Source organism: Propithecus coquereli, unplaced genomic scaffold (assembly GCF_000956105.1).
Source record: "Propithecus coquereli isolate 6110/MARCELLA unplaced genomic scaffold, Pcoq_1.0 Scaffold32, whole genome shotgun sequence".
Taxonomy (NCBI): Eukaryota; Metazoa; Chordata; class Mammalia; order Primates; family Indriidae; genus Propithecus; species Propithecus coquereli.
Window position 1 is genome coordinate 3304381 of NW_012148841.1, and position 25776 is coordinate 3330156.

The following is a 25776-nucleotide window of genomic DNA, read 5'->3' on the forward strand; positions in this document are numbered from 1 at the left end:
CCCCTATGGTACAACTTTTGTTCCTTCAAATATTTATTGAATGCCAACTCTAATATATATTCAGTGTTGAAGACAAAGTGATAAAGGAAATTCCTAACTTCTAGCTCATGGTTTAGCTAGAGTTCAACATGTACTTAACTAATATGTATGTTAAATGGAATGAGCAAAGAGGTACAAGCAGCAGAGATTTGGTTCTACACCAGCTACTGGGTGAGGGAGAAGAGATCAGTAAAGACAATACAAAGGAGATAATGTTTAAGAATAGTTGTTTTTTTTTTTTAAAGAGACAGGCTCTGTGTCACCCAGGCTGGAATGCAGTGGTAAGAGATCATAGCTTACCGCAGCCTCAAAGTCCTGGGATCAAGCAATCCTCCCACCTCAGCCTCTCCGATAGCTGGGACCACCATGCCTGTCTAATTTTTCTTATTTTTTGTAGAGACAGGGTCTCTCTATGTTCCCCAGGCTAGTCTTGAACTCCTGGCCTCAAGTGATCCTCCTGCCTTGGCCTCCCAAGATGCTGGGATTACAGGATTGAGCTTAAGAGGAGTTTTGATAAGAGAAATAAGATTTCGTTGTATTTCAGTTATTTATTTCCCCCGCAAAGTAAAGAATTTTATAAGTACACAGAAGAAACAGTAAGTACTGCCATCTGGTAAAGCAGAAAATTGGACACATCAAATAGAAGAGATTGTGGTACATAATGGCTGGAAATGAAGCGCTGTATAATAAAGGCTTTTCAGTGCTACGCTAAACATTTGGCCTTTATTCTGATGAAAGGAGGAGCTATAGAATACTTCTAAGTAGAAAAGTAATAATGATTTCTGTCTTAGAAAGGTTAATCTGTTGGTGACATAAAGAGTGGACTGGAATAATGAGGGGAAGGGCAAAGGAGAGCAGACAGCCTGGAACATTTTAGGCTATTTTAAATGTTCAGGTGAGATGAACATCTACTATGACTGTGATGTTCCAATAGTAGTAGATAAATCACAAACATTTCTGGGGTCAGCTCAAAATCTCATGTTGGACACAGAGAAAAATAAAAATCAGATTACTATAAGATGACTATGTAGAAAGACAGTGATGCCAATAACCAAATTAGGGAGGAAAGGAAGAGCTAATGCTTGAGGGCAAAGCAGAAGAGAAGAATTTAGATTTGACCAGATGATCATTAGAACTTAAGTGAAAAACCAGGCTGACTGAACTCATGCGGTCATGAAGATGGCTCAGGGACAGAATGTAGAGGCCTAAAGGAAAGACCATGGAGACTGCCTTACATAGTGGTAGACAAGCAAAGAATCCTTCCATAGAAATTGAAAAACAACAACAAAAAGAGCAGGTCATAAAGATTAAACAGTAAATGACTGATAAGTGCTGCAAGGGTTACACAGAAATACTAAGAAGTGAAGCCACTAGATTTGGCAGTGAAAGGTTGACATTTGAGAAAACCATTTCACAGCTGAGTGAGTAAATGTGAGGATTTAAATGGAGTTGTAGTGAGATGAGGAATGAATGGTAGATGAGGAAGTGAAGGCAGACAAGAACTCAGAAAAAGAGATGGAACAAGAGCATTAACAAGCCAGACTCATTAAAAAAAGTTTTTTAAAGACAACAGACTTGGTAAGTTTCACATAAAAATCTGGCTCCATTAAAAAACAAATAAATACAATTTCAAGAAAAGAAGAAACTTTGTGTTGGGGGAAGGGGGAATCAAATTATCTGTCCAAATAATTTTTCAACACTATATTAAACAAAGTATTTCTGACTATAATATTGACTTGGCTCTCAGTCTGCACACTTAATAGTCTTAAATAGCATAAAAACTGTGAACTTTATAGGAAAGCACAGATATAACATTTTTAAAATAGATGCATAAATTCTAAATTTCAAAAATGTATACAAGGGTCCAGAGTTCTCATATTTTAACGGTGTAGTTTCTGGTAGACAGATCATAGTAATGAAACATACAAGTAATAAATTTTACTTTTAATTTCTAATTCAATTTTACTTGTCCATATTTTGTACTGAGCTAATTCATATTCCCTGATTGGGTCTGAAGTCCACAAAGAGCTGGAAGTGAAGGTAACCTGAAATGAAAGATAAGTTTTCCCCTCCTTTCCCTGCTCTTCAAGTAGAGATATGATATACAACATCTATAAACTTACAAGGGAAAGATACTTCTGCTTTAGATTCTTGTGTGCTTGACATTCTAAAAGGCAATAATTTCCATCTGCAACATGCAGTGGGTTACAGAAAGAACTCAACAGAAAAGTCAGAAGGTAAAAGGACTTAACAGCTCTCTTGAGTTGTCCTCTTAATTATCTTATCTGAAGTGTACTGTCAGTGCCGAGCATATCAAACACAACTATTGCATGAAACAGACAATGCATTCTAATACCAGTAAAATCTTATTTACATATTAGTTACATAAGGTAGGAGAAAGAGTAAAAGCTATTCTACCACTCTGAATGAAGACCTACAACACTTCATGTCACTTTTTAGCAGCCTAAAAGTATTTTAAAAAGAATGGCACTTTGTCCTCCCTTCCTGAGACAGAAATAGTCATGCAAAGGGGAAATGGGAAATATTTATCATGCCATTCCCAGCACTCATACCTAACTATAGTTTAGATAATCCTCAATATTCTCTGTTGACATAAGTCAACTTTTGAATTTGTTTTTAAGAGAAGAAAAAGATTTTCAGATTGGAATAATTTCAAGATTTTATGATTTCTGTTGAAGACAGAAAAACAACTTTTAAAGATGGCAAAATTAAAGTAAGATGTCAAATCGAAGAAAATAATTACAAAACAAAGGTAAAAAGATTATGGTTATCATTTTAGTATTTATTGAAAGATGGAAGACAAGGAAAATACCTCTCAAACTGCAAAAACAAATCTTGCACCTTTGCTAAATGTAAAATGAATTTTGAGATATTTGCTGTACAATGACAATGAACTTGTCCAAAAAATAAATGAATGCAAATTTACCAAAACAATGCTAATTAATTATTTACAAAAATGTCCTTGCCTGCCATAAGTATTTGAGAAAAAACTGTTTTACACTCAGGAACACTAATGAAATACTTTAAAGACTTAACCTAAAAAATATTCCCCACCCTTCACAATGCAACACCCCCAAAAAGTTACAAAATCGATTAAAAATGAATACACGTGGAAACAAGCATAATATTGCCAACAATCTTACACACACAGAAACACGCACATGACATGCACACACACACACACACACACACACACACACACGCACACAGTGTCGTGCTAGATCAACCTAATCTTTATTTAAGGTCAACAGCCTTGGTGACAAGGAAGATAATGTATATGGCTTCAGTAAAGTTTGCAACTAAATATCACAAATGCTTAATTCTTTTGCTAGCTAACCAGCTAACCTGAGTGTGGAATATATATTTCTTAGATAACTAAAGGGGTATAAACAAAATTGGGGGTGGGAGGGAGAAGCACTGTAGCAGACACCACTGAGGTACCTTAGGTTTTGTGTAAAGGTCCGTATATCCATTTAATAATTTACATAACAATTATTTATTCTATATGGTGTATGACCATATAGAAAGTATTTTAAGTGCTTTATTGTTCTGGTCCAAGAGATTGGAAAAAAAAGCAAAAAACTTGTATTCAGATAAAGAACTGGAATGTACTAACTAGAAAACCATTAATATAATGCAATATTAAAATAGAAAATTTTTGTGTGTAACAAAGGTAGTCAGCAACTCAGAGTACATCTGAAGAGGATTTTAAAATTATAACCCGTAAGACAAAGAACATATACATTAATGAAGGCAATAACAATGTTGTATCTTGAAATCTTGAGCCCACTGATTTACCCTACACCTCCACAGAGATGTATGCATTTTATAAAACAATTAGATTTTCAAATTATGGGTAAGTCTGACTAAGGGTTATATAGGAAACTATACCTAAAAGCAACCACTATGGTTGTTTTAGATATGCCATCCTTTAAGATAAAAAGTTTAAGGCTCGGCCGGGTGCGGTGGCTCACGCCTGTAATCCTAGCTCTCTGGGAGGCCAAGGTGGGCGGATTGTTTGAGCTCAGGAGTTCGAAACCAGCCTGAGCAAGAGCGAGACCCCATCTCTACTAAAAATACAAAGAAATTAATTGGACAACTAAAAATATATAGAAAAAATTAGCCGGGCATGGTGGTGCATGCCTGTAGTCCCAGCTACTCGGGAGGCTGAGGCAGGAGGATCGCTTGAGCCCAGGAGTTTGAGGTTGCTGTGAGCTAGGATGACGCCACGGCACTCACTCTAGCCCGGGCAACACAGTGAGACTGTGTCTCAAAAAAAAAAAAAAAAAAAAAAGTTTAAGGCTCATATATTTTGGAGGGATACCCAAAAGACATTTTCTTACAGTATACATCTATGTATATGCTACTGGAAATCTGGAAATAAAACACATCTTGTTAAATATATCACTCTTCAATTAAAAAAGAAAAAAACAGAAAAACATTTTAACCACACACCTTCCTCTCAATACAGTTTGTTAAGAACGTTTGTCTCCCAAAAGGTAGGTGTAAATCCATAAATTTAGCTTAAAACATAAGATTAAATAGGTGGGGAGCAGGATAAGATAGTGACATATAAAACAAAAACCCCTATTTACACTGCCATGATTTATACCTTCCCTATCCCATAAAACTTCCTATGTTGCAAACATTGATTTCCTACAAACCATCACAATTTCCTATGATATCTGCCTTCCCTTTTATTAAACTAGGGGTCAGAACTGCCATCATTACTGTAATTAATTTTTATTTCTTCTGGTGAAATGGCTTCTCCCTAAGCAGAAACACAAGCAGTTTTGATGGGTACCACAAATGAGGCCAGAATAGAAACTACTAAAATGGAAATAGTAACAGCAGCCCAAAGGCAGCATAAAGAAACCCAGTTGAAAGTCATCAGCCAAAGTATAGGCCCAGAATATGCCAAAAACAAATAAAATAAAATAGATTTGCAATAAGCAGAATTCCTTCTGTCAACACATACAAAGACTTTTGTTTGACTTTTAATTACAATAATGGAAGCAGCTGAAGTCCATCATTAAAGAGATTTGTTTTATTCATCTTTAGTTAGGCACTGGCAATCCTGTCTCCTACCTCAATTTACTTTCTACAGCTTCTTTTGAAAAGGAAGTACTCCAAGTTATTTGCCTTGCTAGGGTAGGGAGGGGGATCCTGAGAAAGATGAGGTACCACATAGTATTCTGTTAGTTATATCTGAATAAGGCAGTGGAGTCACTGTCATTGCCCTTATTTTACGATTTTGTTTTTGCCATATTTTCTCCCATTCTGCAAGAAAAATGTAAAAGAGGATTTTAATTGCTCACAATAAAACTTCATGTAACTAAAGACTTTTTACTCAGCTACTAATAAGTATAGTACAAATCCTTATTAGTAAGAAAATTTTCTAAATTTCTTATTCCATACACAACAAAGAAAATTTGTTAGGCCTATGTAATCTGGCCACGTAACTTCATTAGTTAGAAGGGTTAGATATCATTAACATACTGTGTTTAACCCAACTTTCTAAAACTGTTTCTATTACCTAAACTGCTTTCTTAATGTTGAACATAAATATTTTTAAATGTATTCCAGGGAGCAGGGCTAAGAAGTTTCACATATTCATCTTATTCAGCAATTTAAGAAAATTATGCAAAATATGACATACATATATACATTCCCATACATACACACACATATATATGCTTTCTTAACTGAATCTTGGTTTTTAAAAATGCCTGCACAGTGTGGGGGATTTAAATATTTATGAGATTTGGATACATACATTTGCAACCCATTACCACTCTAAATGGATATACCAGCAGAGAGAATATATTAAACAAATGATTTAAATGAATTGTCAGTTTGTCTTTGCAGATCCAAGAGAAAACATATTATTATGAACCTTTATTAAGTGGTTCACATTTCAGTATAAATCACACTAAAAAGATTTTTTAAAAGCTATTTACACTACAGTGCTGACACGTTTAAAATGAAAAAAAAAATTGGTATAAATAAGCTCTATGGAAAAGCCTTAAATTGTCAAAAAAGAATTCTGGCTCATCTTACAAAAAATATATATATATGTTAATGTCAGCTCTATTCTAAAACCTATAATTCCAACTCAAATGATTTTTTAAAGACTCCTTTAAGTTTAAACCTGCAATGTTTACAGTGCATCTGGCCCTAAGTGCTTGATACTTCACAGTTATGGACAGGCACTGAGGAATGTTACAAAGCTACATAAACTATATTTTGTAACAGACTTGGGAGCAAGTCCTTGGCTTGCTTTCAGAATTCATGAATCTTTATTACATTATTAAATTTTTTTTAAAAAAGAATTTTAAATGTTATGTACAAATTTAGCACAAAATGTCATCATCATCTTTTCTATCTTGATTTGGATGTGCTGAACTATGTTGCCTTGAATCAACTAGACTTATGAGACTTCCAGGGCACAATTCTTCCCTTAAATCTTGGTTGCTATTTTCAAATTTAGAATCCATGTGGATCTTAAATTCTGTAAATTGAACATGATCCAATTTTGTTTTCACATTCTTGCCATCCGTATTATTCGGTGCTCTAGTCTTTTCAGGAATAGTGACAGGTTCTTCCTTGATTCTTACAGATGCAGTAGGTTCATGTTTAATCTGCTGTAATTCATATTTAGAATGAAGTTTATCTGAAAAAACAGAATCCAAGGAGCATTTTCTTACAGCACAAATCATGTCAGTGTGAGGTCCAAGAACTGATGATGTGGAATCTGGTGATGTGCCTGTTTCATGAGTAGCTGTATTCTGGGAAGTGTCCTCCTCTGAGTGATATAATTTGAGCCGAACATGCCATGCTAAACTGCATACAGCTGAAACTGTCTTGAACTGATGAACAACATTCCTTGGAATAAAATAAATGTCATTATCATACAGCTGAATCCTGGCATAGCGAATGCCTTCTCTCCTCAGTTGATTAAGTTTTGCATCATCGACCCACTGGACACACTAAAAAAAAAAGAAAGAAAAAAAGAAATACAAATAAGCCTTTTTCATCATAAAAATGAAACCAAAGACAATAAAATGGTATAAATTATACCTGGGACAGTGGAGGTTCATGTAAATCTAACTGCATTCGTTGAACTACTTCTAAGAAATCCTCAGCATGAAAACAAATTACATCTTTGGTTATTCGGGGTTGATCAGGCCTAAAAAAGAAAATGAGATAATAAAGAATCTGCCATAATGTTTCACTCTGTTAAGTCCTTATTAAATTCAAAGGAAAAATAGTTTATATTTAATACCAAAGTACTGTCTTGCCAATAAAGTTAAATTGTAATTGGAAGACCACTTTACATATTTAAACAAAAGGTTGACACCATGAGTTTCAACCAAAACACAGATTAAAAATAACTCATTTCATTTTATTAAAAAGCTATTTGTCACAAGATTTTGAAAAATTAAAATGATTTAAATGGGCAAATTAGGCAAACCAAGAAAACTGTTTCTTTTTAAAGATAAGGTCTATATTTCATAAGTGTAAATGCTAAAGTTGAAAATATATAAAAATTAGAAGTAAATATGGGAAAAGGGAATACTTTCTTTCCACAGAAGATATATATAACTGCACTGATGCATAAAACTCATAAATAACTGTTAATAAATTAAGAGACATTCATTATACAAGCACTAATAAACTGCTGGTGTACTCTGGGGTTATGTCTTTAAATATAATTCTAAAAAATTCTAAAATTCTTTATTAGGAATATATGAATACATTTTTACAGAGGGGCTCAAAAATGGATTTTGGAATGAAATTTCAAGCAACATAAATACAAAGATTACAGATGGTACATATATATGTAGCATGTATCTCATACATCATATAAATACCACATATAATATATAGAGATGCTGCTCAACTTATGAGGAGGTTACATCCTGACAAACCTACTATTAAGTCCAAGATGCACAGTAAATTAAAACTAAAATGGGGTTAAACTTAAAATGGGGTTATGGTTTCCAGTGAATGCGTACTGCTTTCGTACCATTGTAAAATTGAAAAATCCTAAGTGGAAACATCCTAAGTTTGGGAACACGTGTATACTATATAACATAATCATAATATGTATCATAAGTATATTAATACAGAATAACCAAGAGGTTTTTAATCCCAGAAAAAGTAATGGAATTATAGAATTATAGGGTCTTAGGTTAAATGTATGTTTAATTTTTTAAGAAACTGTAAAACTTTTCTATAATTCCCATAACGGTATATGAAAGTTCTGATAAATCCATGTCCTTGTTAGCTTTTGCTATTGTCTTTCTTTTTCCCCAGTTATTTTAATGGGTGTGTAGAGTTACTTCACTGTGGTTTTAGTTTGCATTTCCCTTATGGTACAATCATATTGAATACCTTTTAATGTGCTTATGGGCCACGTGTATATCTTCTTTTGTAAAATGAATGTTCAAATCTTTTGCCTGTTTTAATTGGGATGTTTATTTTCTTATTTTTAAAGTATAAGAGTTCTTTATATATATGGATATAAATCACATATATATTTATATATATGACTGGTCTATAACTTGCCTTTTCAATCTGTAGCTTACTTTTTTATTAACAGTATCATTTGAAGAGCAGTTTTAATTCTGATGATGTCTATCAATGTTTTCTTTTATAATTCATGAAATCTTTGCCTTATACAAAATTTTCTTCTGCATTTTCTTCTAGAAGTTTTATAGTTTTAATGGTTACAATTAGTTCTATGACCATGTAAATTTTTTTGTATGGTGTGAGATGAGTCAAGGTTTTTCTTTTTTGTTTTTCGTATGATGCTGTTGTCCCAACGCCATTTCTTGAAAAGAATGCTTTCCCCATTAACTCATCTTAGCACCTTCATCAAAAATGAATGATAGGTTTATTTCTGGTTAAAGGACAGTATAATGTTCCAATGATCTATACGTCTATCTTTATTCCAATATCAACCTCTCTTAATTACTGTAGCTTCATAGCAAGTTTTAAAATGATAGTGTTCTTTCCTCCCCCCCGCCAAATTGTTTTGCCTATACTAGGTTTTTTGCATTTCTATAAGAAAACCTAGTGGGATTTTGATTAGGATTGAGTTAATTTATAGATCATTTGGGAAAGAATTGACATTTATATACGTCGTCTTTAATTTTTTTCAACAGTGCTTTATAGTTTTAAGTATACAGGTCTTGTGTGTTTTTTTAACTTATCTCTAAGCATTTCATGGGTTTTTTTTAATGCTATTGTGGCTTTAAATTTTATTTTCCAAATATTCATAGCTTGTATGTGGAAATACAGTTCACTTTTCTATATTAACCTTTTATCCTGTAACTTTGATAAATTTGCTTATTAATTCTAATGCTTGTTTTGTAGATTTAGAATTTTTTCTGTATACAATTATTTTGCCTTACCCTAACACTCTATAATTCCATTCCTATGTATTTACTGAAAAGAAATGAAATCGTATGTCCAAAGACTTGTAAGTAGATGTTCATAACAACTTTATTAATAAAAACCCCAAACTGAAAACAACTCAAATGGATAAACTGTAATATATCCATACAATGATATAATACTCAAAAATTAAAAGGAAAGAACTACTAATACACGTAACAGCATAGATGAATTTCAAAAATTTAAGCTGAGAGAAAAAAGTTATGCACATATATCATTCTATCTACATGAGATCCTAGGCTAGGCAAAACTAAACTATTAAAAACAGAAAATAGATTAATAGACGTCTGGAGCTGGGGAAAGAATAGGGGTAGTTAATTGTCAAGGAGTATGAGGGAAATGAAATGTTCTACAACTTAACTGTGTTAGTGTAGGTAACATGGCTGTAAGTATTTGTTAAAACGTATCAAACTGTACACTTAAAATTAGTGTTTTATTGAATGCAAATTACACTTCAATAAAGTTGATTTTTTAAAAAACTAGATTTCAAAGAAGCAACCTCAGGTATATAAATCTGTGTAAATCTTGTCATAATAATGCATAAAGAGTTATATAATTTGATCAATAATTCACAGGCCTTGTCCTATTTAGCTGGAGATTTCTTTGCAGTCTAAAACAATCCCAATCTTTTATTTTAAGTTGATGTTAAGCCTGACATTAAAATAAAGTCAAGAATCTATTAAAAATACCCTAAAACCTCTTCTTCTTAAGAAAAAGAACAGACTCAAACACTAAGGAAAAAGAGAAAGGAGACAACAACTTCCTTTTGTAACATCAAAGCATAATAAAAAGATCACAGATTACATTTGCATCAGAGCCATGAAGCCCTCCAATAGGAAAAATTAGTTTCTTGTCATCTTTAGTATTAAGAGATTAAAGCAGCACTGATATAGGAAGCAAACCGTATTTTGTAATAATGAGAAAAATCATAGCTAGCAATATCTCATTCCAAAATCTGTCTTAAGCATATTCTTTTTTTGTTTTGTTTTGTTTTGGAGACAAAGTCTTACTCTGTCACCTGGGTTAGAGGGCAGTGGTGTCACCCTAGCTCACTGCAACCTCAAACTCCTGGGCTCAAGCAATTCTCCTGCCTCAGCCTACTGTGTAACTGGGACTACTACGTGTAGTAGTGTAGTGGTGGGCACCACTACACTGGGCTAGGTTTTCTATTTTTTGTAGAGGTGGAGTCTCGCTCTTGCTCACGCTGATCTCAAACTCCTAGGCTCAAGCGATCCTCCCACCTCGGCCTCCCCGAGTGCTAGGATTACGCATGCCCGGCCTGGCTTAAGCATATTCTTAAATCTAGTCCTCTGATATATTAGTTTGGCAATAGTCCTTTTCACTGTCAAATTGGTAGCCACAAAAGTAGTTTTTTATTCAATGAATATTTACTGAGACCTATGGTAGGTCTGTGCAGGACAGAACATAATCTATAACCTTGAGTTGCATATAAAGTAGAAGAGAGAGAGCATATACCAACAATAATTTAAAGGAGTGTAAGATTTAAACACAAAGTGCTGAGGCCTTCTGAAGCACGAATATTTATCTCTGAAAGGAAGTATAAGTATGTGGACTGACTTTATGGAACACCATCTATAAATCAGATTTTACCCTAAGTAAATCTTGTTAATGCCACTCTTAAATCCTTTATACCAAGCATTTGAAAAAAAAACATTAATTTGAAAGGAGTTTGCAATGATTTCTACAGAGATAAATTTGCCTTTATTCTTTGACAAAATTAATATTTTAAACTAGATAATAGGAAAAGCATAAAAATTGTGTGACAACAACCATGGATATTTGAAAATTACCATTTAACTTAAACACAACTCAATTATAAATTACTATTGAATTATAGAGTATTGTTTTCATAAGGAACTCTTAGGGTTGGTTACTTTAGTACTAAGCTACACTGCATACCTCACAGTGATAAAACTTCATTTATTTTAAAAAGAGAAAGCCAATTTATACTGGCCTTCTCCCCCACTTAATATTAATTTATAAAATATTACTGTAAGTTTTCCCTTTTTAACAAAGAGTCAATCCTGTATTAGTAGCCCTTGAAAATAACATTTCCTTATGTAGAAAATATAGGTTTTGTTCATAAAACCTTAGAAAACTATACAACAATATTATTTTGTATATGCAGAATTAGAAATGGTTTCTTTTTACTTAGGAAGAGTCTCTTGTTTATTTCAGATCTAATACAACTGCTAAGCAAAATAGCATATTCCAACTCAGGTTGCATACTCAAATGATAATCTATTCGGAAAAAATCTAACTGAGCAAACTTAATTAATAAAGCTTTGCTATATAAGTTTTATCAATTTAATAAATGGAAAGTTACTTAACATATGGAAGTACATCTCATGTATTTTAAAGAGAATAATCCACTTTTTAAATTTACCAAAATATTTAAAGTGAAGCCTGTTAGCAAAGCTGGGATAAATGAATATGGACAGGCAAACAAATACTTAATAAAGAGATACCAAACCTCAGAAAGGGAGCAACAGAGTAGAACAGGAGGAAGAGAAAGAAAGCGTAAGAGTCTGAAGTCAAATCTGAAATCAGGCTCAGCTCTACCACTTGTTAACTATGTGACTGTAAACAAATTATTTGACTGCCCTGAGCCTTAGTTTCCTTATGGGATAAATATGGGCCAAATAGTTGTTGAGAAAAATTAAATTAGATGACACTCATAAACAGGCACCAAGTGAGCCTTAGTTTTCCTTTAAATTTTTTTCACCTCTAGTCACTTAGAAAATGAAATTAATTCTTTCAGTCAACCCAAATGACTAAAACTACATTCTAGCAATTTAAGGTCTTATTTAGTACAATTATATACTTAGGATATCCAAATACAGGGGGGAAAAAATGAAACTTTTTTTGAAAGGATAAATTACTAAAAAACTTTCCAAAGAAAAAGAATTTCTGAAGCCAAGAAAGCCTTTCATTAACATAGCAATAGTTATATATACCACTCTCCACAGTGTACAGCCTTCAGCACTCCAACAGCAGCTGTAGTCTGTCGTTCAAAACCTTGTCCTATGTGATCTGCATGAGCTCTTGTCCTGTCTTCAAAGAGCATCTCACGGGGCTCACTGGTTCGAGGTAGGTACTGAAGGTTTTTTATTTCATTGGTAGTTCTGGGTTTTAAAAAAAATTACATTTATATACTGAGGCTTACTTGCAAACATTCAAATCACATAATTCAAAAAAAAGTTTTTAAATCTCCTGCCCTTAATCAATGACTAGTTTTAAAATGAACAAGAACAAACAAAAACACACATATAATTTCCTCATTTTTCTAATATGCCCTTCACAAAAGTGCCAGTTGTAAGGAAATACACATTTGGATAAGAAACTAAATTACAAATGGTGTTGTTTACCCAGGTTTCCCTATACCCAGCATCTCCACCTGTGGTTTGGGTCTACAATCTGTGTGGAACTATGCCCCTACTCATATCACTTAGCTAACAGAAGATATATGTATTTCTGAAAGAAACAGGTAATTTTTAAAAATGCATTAATTGAATATTCAATTCAAGATATGCCAGGTACTAATCTAGGCACTGGGGCTAATGAATGAGACACTAAGACAGATGAGATCCCTACTCTCATGGGAGTTATATTCTAGTGAGAGGACTAAATAAATAAATAAATTAGCAAGAAAACAATAGGCAATAAGAGCTTCCACAAAACATGCATGGTTTATTGGAGGTAGAAAGGAAAACCTTAGCTCTGTCTTAAACCACAGTCATCTCCCACCAGCTGTGTCCTCCACTGCTCACATACTAGAACCCATGTGCATTCAGAAACTGCTCCCTTCTTAGCCTCACTCATTGCAGAAACCTCTCCAATTTTGCTGTAGAAGGGGAAAAGGGTGAGAAGAACTTCTTTGGCTAGGAGTCATAATCTTACCTATTTTCGTCTATGGTTTTTCTGTTGCTTCCAGAGACAACTCTGGATTGCCTCCATACCTGTATCATCTTATACTAGTCAGTCTTCCTAAGGGTCACTGTACTTTATTAGTTCTATAATTTCCCATCCTTAATCCCTACTACTTATTTACTGCTCTTTGTGTACCCCCTGCATTATAGTCTTAAAACACACACACACACACACACACACACACACACACACACACACACGAATACTAAAATATGCATTTTTGTTCTTTGTGATTAATATTCCACATGTGTCAGAAAGTTAGATGATGTCGTTGCTTCCTATGGAAAGCTAACGGGCTCTCAAGCTCACAAATTTGGTCTCATTAATACCATATTCTGATAATTAAGACATATATAGCACTAAGCACAGTTCCTGGCATAGCGTTATTACCAGTTGGTCAGACTAATGTGATATGAAAATATCACACATACCATGGGTTGTATACACTGAGGTGCATGGAAGGTCCTCAAGGGGCTTAAAATTATATCTAAAAGTTTGCATACACCTGCACTGTTCTGGGAAGAGACTTTCAGATTATGAAACTGACTCATAAATTCTAAAAGAAGTTAAGAATCACTGAGAAACACATCAATTTTACTATTTACTTTAAGAACTATTGAGAAACACATCAATTTTACCATTTACTACCAAGTTATAAACTAACTTCAAAAATTTCATTCATCCAATAAATAATTAAGCACTAGGCATTATATTTAGGTGCTAAAGACACATTAGTAACAAGCCCAACATAGTCCCTGCCTTCATATAACCTACAGTTTACTCAATGACTTTTGTCCCTGTTTTTTTTCTTTTTAAATTAGTAATTACTATAACCATCTTTAAGTATCCAAAGAAAAATCTGTTATCTCCTACAGCATCACATGCTCCATCCCCATCAATGTTAACCTAGTGTACATTTTTCTACATCTTTCTCTGTGCTCACACAAATATACATTTATGCCGGATGTTATTTCGTTTCATAAAAATATAATCAATCATATTACACACATCACATTTGGCTCTTTTCAATTGTCATGGATATCTATCCAGATCAAAAGACATTAAAAAAACTTTATTGTAAATATTTCACCATGTTCTTTAATAGGAATGTACAAAAACTATTCAACCATTCCCCTGCTGATAAGCATTCAGACCATTTTAAACTTCTTTCTCACCACAAACAACGCTACAATTAACATTCTTATTTACCTTTAGGGCTTTTATTTCTTGGAATAGATTACCATAAGTAGGGGTGCTAGATCAAAGAGTTATATGTTAAATTTTATGAGCTATTGCCAGATTACTTTTGCAAAATGATTACAGCAGCTCATCATTCTGTCAACAATATATAAAAGACTGCTTCTTCACATACCTACAGTCTATAGTATTACTGCTCTATTAATAATTTTTGCCAATATAATGGATAAAAATATTAATACCTTAGTTCTTTGAAAATATGCTTAACCGCTTAAGGTCTATTTTCCCACTGGGTTGTTTACATTTTTCTTGTCAATTTAGGAATGCTCTTTGTACACTAACTTTAGTCTGTCACCTGTTAGAAATGTTTTAGTCCAGTCTGTCATAGTTTTGAAATTTGTTGTTGATATCTCTTCTGTCCCAAATAGTATTGTTGCTACTTTCTTTCTTGCTTAGGAAGGTCTCTTATAGGCTTAAAATTTTTATTCTAATATTTTGTTTTATCTGTTAGTTTAATTCTCTAATTTGTTTAATTCTCTAATCTTCTTGTATGAGGTAGGGGCTCTGCCTATGGTTTGTTTCAAATGGACTGTCAATTATGTCAGAATTATTCATTAAATAAATCTTCCTTTTCCCATCTACCTCATATATTAAATTTCCAATATATTCAGGTCTATTTTTGGACTCTATCCTATTCCAAATCATGATCTACTATTTGAGCTTTACAGTAATTTTTAATATCTGGTAAGATAAGCTCTCTCCTTCACTTATCTTGTCTTTCACTGACAAGTTTTCCTTCTTATAAAATGTTAAAATCATTGTATCTAGGGCTGGGAGTGTGAGTCCAATTGAAATGCAAAAAAATTTAAAGAACAATAATTTTTATCCAAACCAGAACACAGCAGAGCTTTCCATTTGTTTGTATCTTATTTTATATCCTCTATGTTTTAGTTTTCTTAATGCAGGTTCTGAATATTTCTTATTGATAATATTTCTGTGGGAATGACATTTTTCTATTCCTAATTATAATTTATTATCATTTCCCTTCATTTCTCATGTCTTACTTATATCTGATGATGTATAATGAATTCTATCAGCATGTGTAGCTTTTTCTTTTTGGAAACAGAGTCTTACTCTATTACTCAGGCTGGAGTACAGTAGCCTGATTATAGCTCACTGCAGCCTTCAACTCCTGGCCTCAAGTGATGCTTCTGCCTCAGCCTCCCAAGTAGCTAGGACTACAGGTGTGTGCCCCCACACCCAGCTAATTACTTTTATTTTTTGTAGAGACAGAGTCTCGCTACATTGCCCAGGCTGGTCTTGAACTCCTTCAAGCAATCCTCCCACCTCTGCCTCCTAAAGTGCTCATGCCTCCTTACAGGCAATGAGCCACTGCACCTAGCCACGGGTAACTATTTTTAAATTTACATTCTAATTATGCTCTAAACTGTCCCTTCCTCCCTTCTCCAATTTTCAACACACAACCTAACACACAAACACCCATCCCTGGAAATAAAAATGTGTATCCAACATACCTTTTCCTTTTGAAAGGTGACTTTGGCATATCAGCCACAGGGATCATTTGTTCTCCTGGACGTACCCACATGATGGGGCCATCATCACTGTCTTTTCGACTCTCTAATTTTAGACTAGATAGTGTCCCCCACGGCAGTGTACACTAGAGACAAACAATTACATAGGAACCAATTATTTTCAAAATGTATCTTTAAGTACATATTAAAGAATATGTACTTGACAAAACATACTTTCACACATACCTTTATACTTAAGCATTTGAAATATATACTTATATTAAATATATCCCAATATATTCATACATTTTGCTTCAAAAAGTTCTACTTAAAACACACCAAGAGAATAATTATGCTTGGATGGCTCTGTCCCCTGACCCTGCCAGCAATATGATTCACTGTATTCATCACTTATTATTCTTCCTTCTACCAAACATATGGGTCACATGATGTTAGTAAATTCACAAATTAAGCAGGTGCTTTCCATAAGAATCTATAAAAACAAATTTGAGCTTAAAAAATGGATACTTCTCTGATTACTGGTAATCAAAAATACAAAAAACAAGGAAAACCAAACCAAAATCGAAATTTATTTGTTTAGTAGTTTCTTGAAGAGGCTGTTGGCCTAAACCAGAGATTAAAATTATTATAAAAGAAAACAACAGAAAAGAAAAGAGAGAGAAAAATGAAGGGGAAGAGGAAGAGAAAAGAAAATAAGATGAGACTGAAGGCCACTGCCCATGGAATGGTGAGAATGGTATTTAAAAAAAAAAAAATTCAATTCCTCAAAAAGGGGAGGATAGTCAAATCAAATTTCCTTAGAAAGAATGTGTTTAACTCATTTGCTTTGGAAATAAAATTGAAACAACTATTTAAATACTATTCAGTAATTTTTTTAAAATATCATGCAGATGCAACGAAATTCCATGATGTGACTAGTTGGGAAAATCAGAAAAGGAACAAAAACTTTAAAAGGAATAAAAAGGAAAAGACAGGGCAATGGAACAGGGTGAAAGAGAAGGGAAGAAAAAGATATATACAAATATGGAGTAGAAAACTGAGCAAGCAGAAGTGAAAAAAGGGGGAGGCTGGGTGCACTGCGTCACACCTATAATCCTAGCACTCTGGGAGGGCAACGCAAGAGGATTGCTTGTGTTCAGGAGCTTAAGACCAGCCTGAGCAAGAGTGGCACCCTGTCTCTATAAAAAATAAAAAAAATTAGCCAGGCATGATGGCATGCGCCTGTAGTCCCAGCTACTCAGGAGGCAGAGGCAAGAGGATCACTTGAGTCCAGGAGTTGGAGGCTACAGTGAACTATAATGACGCCACTGCACTCTGCCCAGGGCAACAGAGTGAGACTCTGTTAATCAATTAATCAATCAATCGAATTTTAAAAATTAAAAAAATGTGAAAAAAGAAGAAGGGATGTTCAATATATTATGTGGTATTAGAGATTAAACTGATCTTGTCACATTCTGCTGCTCACTTGGACCCGAAATTTCAATGTAGCTTAACACTGATCTTAGAATTACTGATTAAATAATTAACCTAACTACACAGCTCAGAAAGATTTCTCTCTCAGTGGGATAGCCCCAGCAGCTCACAATAAGAAACATGTTCTGGAATGCATAGAGTGTTAAAAAAAATAAATAAATAGAAGGAATCTGGCTAGAAATTATTTAAAGAATTTAAAGGGGCCCTAAGATACACTGTCCAAACATCTTATTTTATGGATGATGAAACTGAAGCCCAGAAAGTTTAAACAGCTTGCCCAACTGAGCTAGGTATAGCGAAGGCTAAAATATGAATGTTAAATATCCCAGGCCAGTTTTCCACAATGCCAAATTGCCATTCCGTGGTCTTAAACATTTTAATTTAGTAAACATCCTTCCTGTACTTCTTAAATCCTCTGGTACTCAGTTTATAAAGAGCTGATAAACAGATAGAACCTAATTTTCTAAAGTGGCAGTAACATGTGTTATGTTTCTTTTCGGTCCACCATTTAGCTTTGCCACTATATAATAATTAGCACCTGAGAAGTCACGTGTACACACCACACAAGAATTACTTCAGTTTCCCATCTCTTCCTTTCCTTACCTACAATTCAAATAAAACCAAAATTTTTCTGATTTTGAAATGGCCATTTATTTGTATCACCTGTAGCATGAAAGCAACACCCACGATTTAGATTGCTGATATCGTTTTCTCTTACTTTTAAAAATGGTGAATTTTCCAACATGTCAAGGAACTCAGGAAAGTAATCTCCCACTTCTTCATCAACTGCTCCCACCAAGCTTATTTGTCGCATTGGGCCAGCTCTGTAAGTACCATGAGAATACGTTCTTTTTACCTGAAGAATACAGATTTTATTAAAAGTTACACGTAAGATAATGCTTATCACTATGTAATAAATTATCATATTGTCTCGGAATATTACATCATAATATGAGGCAAGCAAAACGAAACAAAAAAGCCTTTACTAACAATAGTAAGGACTGATTGATTGATTGATTGATTTATGGCTGCTTCTTCAACAGATTTCAAACATTATACTTTCTTTTTAAATTAAATCCTCATTACTGTGATAAGGAATTTTTTAAAAAACCTGCACTAAATCAAATTATTTTACCTTCTCTAACTATTCCTATACATTGCTTATGAAAACACAGTTCAGATAAACAGCATAATTCTATCTAGACAACTGACTATAACATGACTATAACATCTCCTTACAATACAGGAGTTCATTATCTGATTTATAATGCCACTGAAATTATATTCAAAAGCTGGTACACCAACATTTTTCTAAAGCAATGGTTCATATCTTTTTATTGGAACTTCTAAAACTAGACCCTCTTAAAAAGTTAAATTTAACCATCGCCAGTGGTTTGTATGTCTAAAATGCCACCAGGGATGATCTTCCTTTGTAGATCTTACCATATTAACTGGGACCCAGTTTATACCTCTATTATTAACTCCGATGAAAAACTACTAGAAACTGAGAATCAGGAATCCTAAGACCCAAATCTACCTTTGCTATCTACCAGCTATGTGGCCTTCAGAAATCATTTACATTCCTTGAGCTTTGGTATCCTTAACTGGAATGTTTAACCTTAGTTTGCTGAAGAAAACTTAATTCTATAAAGTCACCTGCCATAGTGCTAGCAAATGGGTAGCACTCAAACAGTCAAAATAAAATAGCCTACACCTCAAAATTCGTTGATATCTGAATTTTCACAAACATATTTAAATTCTGACAAAGAAATTTATGCATTTTCATATACTAACACTAGTAAATAAGCTGAATCTTATTTCAAGCAAAACAACTTCTTTTCATAAACAAACTAAACAAAATCCTAATTATTTCTTTCTCTGGATTAGCTCTTGTGGCCACTAAATTTAGGAGACCAACTTGTCCCAGTTTACCCAAGACTATTCCAGTTTTAAAACTGAAGGTCTTGTATCTCAGGCAAATGTGGATGGTCAACCTTTCATAGAGACAGATTCACATCAAAGACACATCAAAAGTTGAATCCTCACAACCATAGCTGGTATAGTATCACCATGTAACAAAGTTTCTAAGCACCAACCCACATATTTCCATAATGGAATAATTTAAGACAGAATTGTATTAGTTAATCATAATCAGCAAAGCGGTATAATAATGACACAATAATTCCCTAATAGGTTTATTTACCAGAAGTCCAAGCTTAAGTTTTCATAAACTGTCACAAATAAATTTCTCAGAAACACAAACCATTCCTCCAAGTCTGTGCCCCTATCTTGTACTCATTGTTTCATCTTTTTCCTCTCTCCTAAAAATTTCTATCACCTCCTATACTGAGAGAGCTAAAAGTTAAAAGCTGACTCTACAACAGACTTCGAGCTCTAGATGTCTACATGCCTTAATAGCATCACAATAAGAAAATCAGTCAACAGTATGCATTTCTGTAATGCAGTCTAACAAAGCTAAGTGTATCAATCTGAACTCCAGAAAATTTATCAGAAAATATAACATCAATTCTGTTAGATGACCCTAACATACGAATTTTAAGAGATCGCATGGCCATTAAGAAAGGGAAATCAAACAACTTACACTATAAAACATAAACTTTCCAAGTGCTTTGAAATATATTATTTGGCTTTTAAAAGTCAAATTAGGAAGGTACTATTTCCACTTATACAAGTAAGTTTTCTGTGCATAAATTTCCTTATCTAAATCACATACCTAAATCACTAACTAGTTCTAACAAAGCCAGAATCAATTAAATCCTTGCCACCAAGTTTGTTCATTTTACTGCATCCCAGTATCAATAATGATTGACTGAATAATGTGGGCAGTTTATCATGGGAGGAGGAGGCAGGTGTTAAGAGAGGAATTTTCATTAAGTTAATTCTTCTAAAATACTAAGCACAACTCAATTTAGGATCTCTCAAAGAAATGGATACTTGAAATGTACTTTTAAAGCAAAAACCAAATGGACTGATATACGCTGAACTTTTTTCCAAGGGAGTATGTGCAAGAGTTGAACATAGGCATACAAAAGAAACATCAACAAACAAAGAATGCTCTTTAATGTGTATTTTAGGTGAGATTTAGGAGTCAGAGACAATACTCTCTGAGTAAATATAAGTCTGAAATTATAAGTCAATTTATCTAGTAGGTAAAATGAACTCAATGTACATAAAATAATTCATATCTCAAATAACTGAAATAATTGTTCTAAATTCCAAAAGCCTGCTTCCATTCTACAAAAAAGAAAAAAACAAAAACTACAGAGACTAGATAAGTAACAATCAGAAAACCAGAACTATTTATTAATAAATTTCATATTCAGTCCTTGTAGAGTAAAATTTCTGTATTTAAATGTGAATAAAAATATGTATCATTGAGCAACAGAATAAATGGGTAAAGTTTCTTGGGTGGTAATATTACAGATAAATAATATGTCGTAACTCAAGTACTTTACTAACTTCGGCTTGACCAGATATTTCTATTTTAGGTTAAAATGATAATTTCTTTGATTCAAAGAGAATTACTGACCTGGTTTTCATATTTCATTCAAATTACACATTTACATTAATTTCCCCGAGTTTACAAATGTTGCTATTTAAAAATAAAAAGCACATGTCTAAATTAGTACAGAACTAAACACTGAAAATTTTCACATGATAGACAAACTTGATTTTTCCTGCCATCCTATATCTAGTTTGGGGACTATCTAAGAAGAGGTTTTTTTTTCTTTTTTTTGAGACAGAGTCTCACCCTGTTGCCCAGGCTAGAGTGCCATGGCGTCAGCCTAGCTCACAGCAACCTCAAACTCCTGGGCTCAAGCGATCCTACTGCCTCAGCCTCCCGAGTAGCTGGGACTAGAGGCATGTGCCACCATGCCCGGCTAATTTTTTATATATAGATTTTTAGTTGTCCAAGTAATTTCTTTCTATTTTTAGTAGAGATGGGGGGTCTCACTCTTGCTCAGGCTGGTCTCGAACTCCTGAGCTCAAATGATCCACCTGCCTCGGCCTCCCAGAGTGCTAGGATTACAGGTGTGAGCCACTGGGCCCAGCCTAAGAAGAGGTTTTATCCTTTGAAGATTGTTTTTAAGTATGGTCCTAATAAAATTAAAAAATATTGCAAACGATTTTTGGGAGAACCTGAATTTTTAAAGTAATACAGATTCTACTCAGATTGTACTCTTAAATATCCTAATTGAATCTTTATAATTAGTTCTTCCCACCTCATAGCAAAATACATACAACAAATGCATACAGATTATATGTAAAATTCACTTATACAGATAACTTACTATAACAAAAGTACAGGTCTCTCTCCCTTTTAACCAAAATGCATCAAAACTGTAAAGCAGATCCTATTTGCCCACTATTAAAACCAAAGGTAAATTCTATTAGAAAATATTATCTTTATAAAAACTCTGCATTCTTAGCTATCGCATGTTTAAAACAAAACAGTAATTTTCTTCCAAAACATTTATTCTACTAATATTAAAGATAAAACTATGATAACCAAATTGAATAGATAAAAATATATTTCAATTTAAAATTAAAACTCTAAAATTAAATTGAAGTCATCAAAATTTTAATTTATAAAAGTAATTTGAATTTTAAAATAGTCATGTAATTTTCATTATATATCATTTCATATAACTTTCTAGTTATATAACTCACAATTTCAAGCCCATACTAAATCAGTTGTAACCCTTAACGTAATATGTTAAACATGACAAATTACACATAACAATGTATTCACATTCAAAAAGTAGATAACTCCTGATGAATATATAGATGCCACTTAAGCTGTTAAAACAAAATACAAGAATAAAATTCACACACTCTTCGCAAAAACGTAAATACTTCTTGATTTTTGGTGACACCTATTTTATTGCAATACTATACAGCAAATATCCACAACTCACCTTTTACATAGAATAAAATTAAATCTACAATATCATAATAAAATAAAGCCTCAGTTCTGTTAAAAATCACCTATGGACGCAAGAGAAAAAAAAAGAGAAAAAAAAAAATCACCTGTGGAGACTATGAAGGAGTGAAGGGCATTGGGGTAGGAGGAGGGAACAGGTAAGGATTGGAGGAATTTCTAAATCGACAAAATAAATGCCACAAAGATGAAATCATAAAAGGTCACCTTCTTACATATGTTCATCTTTAAAATCATAAAGAATAAGAAACCACAAATTTAGAAGGGGAAGGAAGGGCAAGGGGCAAACACAGCTGTAGCCACCTTAGGGCATCTGTATTATAATATCATAATGGCAAACTGGAACTAAAAAAGAGTTAAATTATGTTGCTTGTGTTCGGTAAAGAGAATTTAAAAAAAAATGTTGGTACTTAAAACTATATGCTTCTATTATATAGAAAAATCACTTATCTGGAAAACCTCACATCCTGATGATGCTGGATGTGAGCTTACTGTATTTGCTTTTATTCACTTCACTAAACATTAACCAAACCAGTTTTCTGATACAGCTAAAAAATTAACCTGAAAAAAAATCAAAACATGTCACTGCTTTAAAATATACCCACTTCCTAAAAAAGAAAGGTACTGCATTACAAAGACTATGCACATGGCTGGTTTCTCTTGATTTAGGTATAGATCTCTCAAAAATAACACAATAAAAGACAGGCATGATACTTAATTCTATATTTTTGTAAAAGCTTATATTTAAATAGTGTCCATCAGAGAAGATCTAACGTTTTTAATCTAAATCTCTTCCTTACCACAGCCCCTCAAACCTACAACCATGATGGCCATATTTTCACTTATCTCTCTGTATATTCTCTATAAAAGTTATGAAGGGAAAGAAATAAGCAGGAAGTAGGACACTTACTGCATCTAATACCAGTAGTAAGTGTCAATAACAAAATCTCAGAAGCTTTGGTTCACAGAAAATGAATTAAATTCTATTAACTAAAATTCTATTCATTATTCCTCATACAAAGTAACCTTAAAAAACAAAACAAAACAAAAAAAAACTCTGCTTGCTACAAAGAGGGAAAAAAACCTTCCTAACAGGAAACTGACAAAAACAAATCTATAAGACTTATTACTGTTTTCTCTTATTTTACTTATAAAAATTGCTGCAAGGCCAGTGGCTCATGCCTGTAATCCTAGCACTCTGGGAGGCCAAGGCGGGTGGATTATTTGAGCTCGGGAGTTCGAGACCAGCCAGAGCAAGAGTGAGACCCTGTCTCTACTAAAAATAGAAAGAAATTTGCTGGACAACTAAAAATATATGAAAAAAATTAGCTGGGCATGGTGGCGCATGCTGTAGTACCAGCTACTGAGGAGGCTGAGGCAGAAGGATTGCTTGAGCCCAGGAGTTTGAGGTTGCTGTGAGCTAGGCTGACGCCATGGCACTCTAGCCCAGGCAACAGAGCAAGACTCTGTCTCAAAAAAAAAAAAAACATTGCTGCAAAAAGAGGCAAATACAGTAATATTTAATTAAAAAAAAAAAACCCATGAAGAATGACTCACTTGAAACAAGTTGCTATTTCCCAAAATGTGTTCCCTAAAAAGAGGATTCCTTAGTCCAATAAGTTCGGAAAGCATTCTTATTTGGGAGGTTCACCAGGCACTTGGGCTATTAAAGTTATTGACAAGTCTCACAGCAAGTAAATATAACTTATTTGGTCTAGCATTACACAAATTATTTTGACTTCAAAAACTGTTTTTCTTATAGTTGTTTTAGTATACCTATTAACATCCCAAGATATTAAAAGTTCCTCAAAATAATAGTAATCCATAATAAATACAGAAGATACAGATGTTTTTAGCTTGTAACAGCACCGATTTGAAGAAAATACAAAAACAGGATAAGTATTAGAACCAAAAATTGAAGGGATGAAGGCAGAAGAGGCAGTTGGTTCAATTTTGGGTATTTTTTTTTTTAGGGGATTGTGGGGAGAGAAGAATCCCTTATTTTTAAAAACAAGGCCTGCTCATCACATTCTTACTGAGGTAATCCAAACGTCTGACATAAATGAGTGTGCCACAAGAGGGAGCCATTCCCCATCACATCTGGCATGTACTTTCAAATCAAAATTTAATAGGTAAAGAAATTTAATCATTTTATTTCCAAAATATCCATATAACCTGAACCAAAATTAGTATCCATTTTTAAAGTAATACAATAAAGGAAAAAAAAAAAACTTCTCGATTAAAGCATCTGGTACCTTTCATAATATTTTATATAAATCGGTTCATAAGTATTTGAGGACCATGTGGCAGGCACAATTGGTCAAAACGAAAATTTAGTACAAAGACAGGCAATGTTTCAAAGATGAAATATCAAATTGTCTTTATTGGCCTAACAATGAATGACTCCAGCATGAATTCAACAAATGTTAGTTTTCTCCCCTCATTTTGCAGAGAAGCAGGTCTAACAGATCAGATTTAATCAGGTTTCATTATTAAAATACTAGACCTTTAATCATCAGTTATTAATAATACTATACATAAGTTATCTGAGAAATAATTTAGAAGCAGGATAAAATAAAAGTAAGATTTACAGTCTGGAGGTAGAGGGAGAATGGTCAGAAAACAACTGTTCAGTATTCATATTCTCACGGTTTTTAGTACAGGGGTCAGAATGCACACTGATTCAATACAGAGTGACAAGACAGAAATCTCATTTTGACATAGAAAACTCCCGTTTTACCTGCCTTTTTATAGCCCTAATATCAAGGACATAGTAGCACAATAAATAAATGTCTGAATGAATATACTGACTGAAATAGAGATAATAGAAAAACTAGAACAGATGTGGTAGACTACAAATGGCCACAAATTCTTCCCAAGCCTGTATGCTCACTCCTGTGTAATGTGACTGTGCTACCCCTATCATCAAGAAGTCAAGTGTATTTCCCTACCCATGAATCTGGGTTTGGCCATCTGACTTCCTCTGGTCAACAGGACATTAGCAAACACAACACAGGCAGAGGCTTGTACACTGGGGCTTGCTTGCTTTCTTCTCTATGGAACCCTGCAACTACCACTATGTGAATGAGCCCAGGCTAACCTGTTGGATGACAGAAA

The 25776-nt window shown here is 33.6% G+C and overlaps 1 protein-coding gene across 1 annotated transcript in view; it reads right to left on the bottom strand.

Moving 5' to 3' along the window:
* Positions 1-5915: 5915 nt before the first annotated feature.
* Positions 5916-25776, bottom strand: part of RSBN1L (round spermatid basic protein 1-like) — a 73061-nt gene continuing 53200 nt past the window's right edge. The window contains exons 4-8 of the mRNA XM_012650354.1: positions 18415-18552; positions 16206-16348; positions 12501-12668; positions 7141-7249; positions 5916-7049 (exon numbers count right to left, since the gene is read on the bottom strand). Coding sequence (XP_012505808.1) covers positions 6414-7049; positions 7141-7249; positions 12501-12668; positions 16206-16348; positions 18415-18552 — 1194 coding nt within the window. The 3' untranslated portion in view covers positions 5916-6413. The remainder of the gene's footprint in view (positions 7050-7140; positions 7250-12500; positions 12669-16205; positions 16349-18414; positions 18553-25776) is intronic.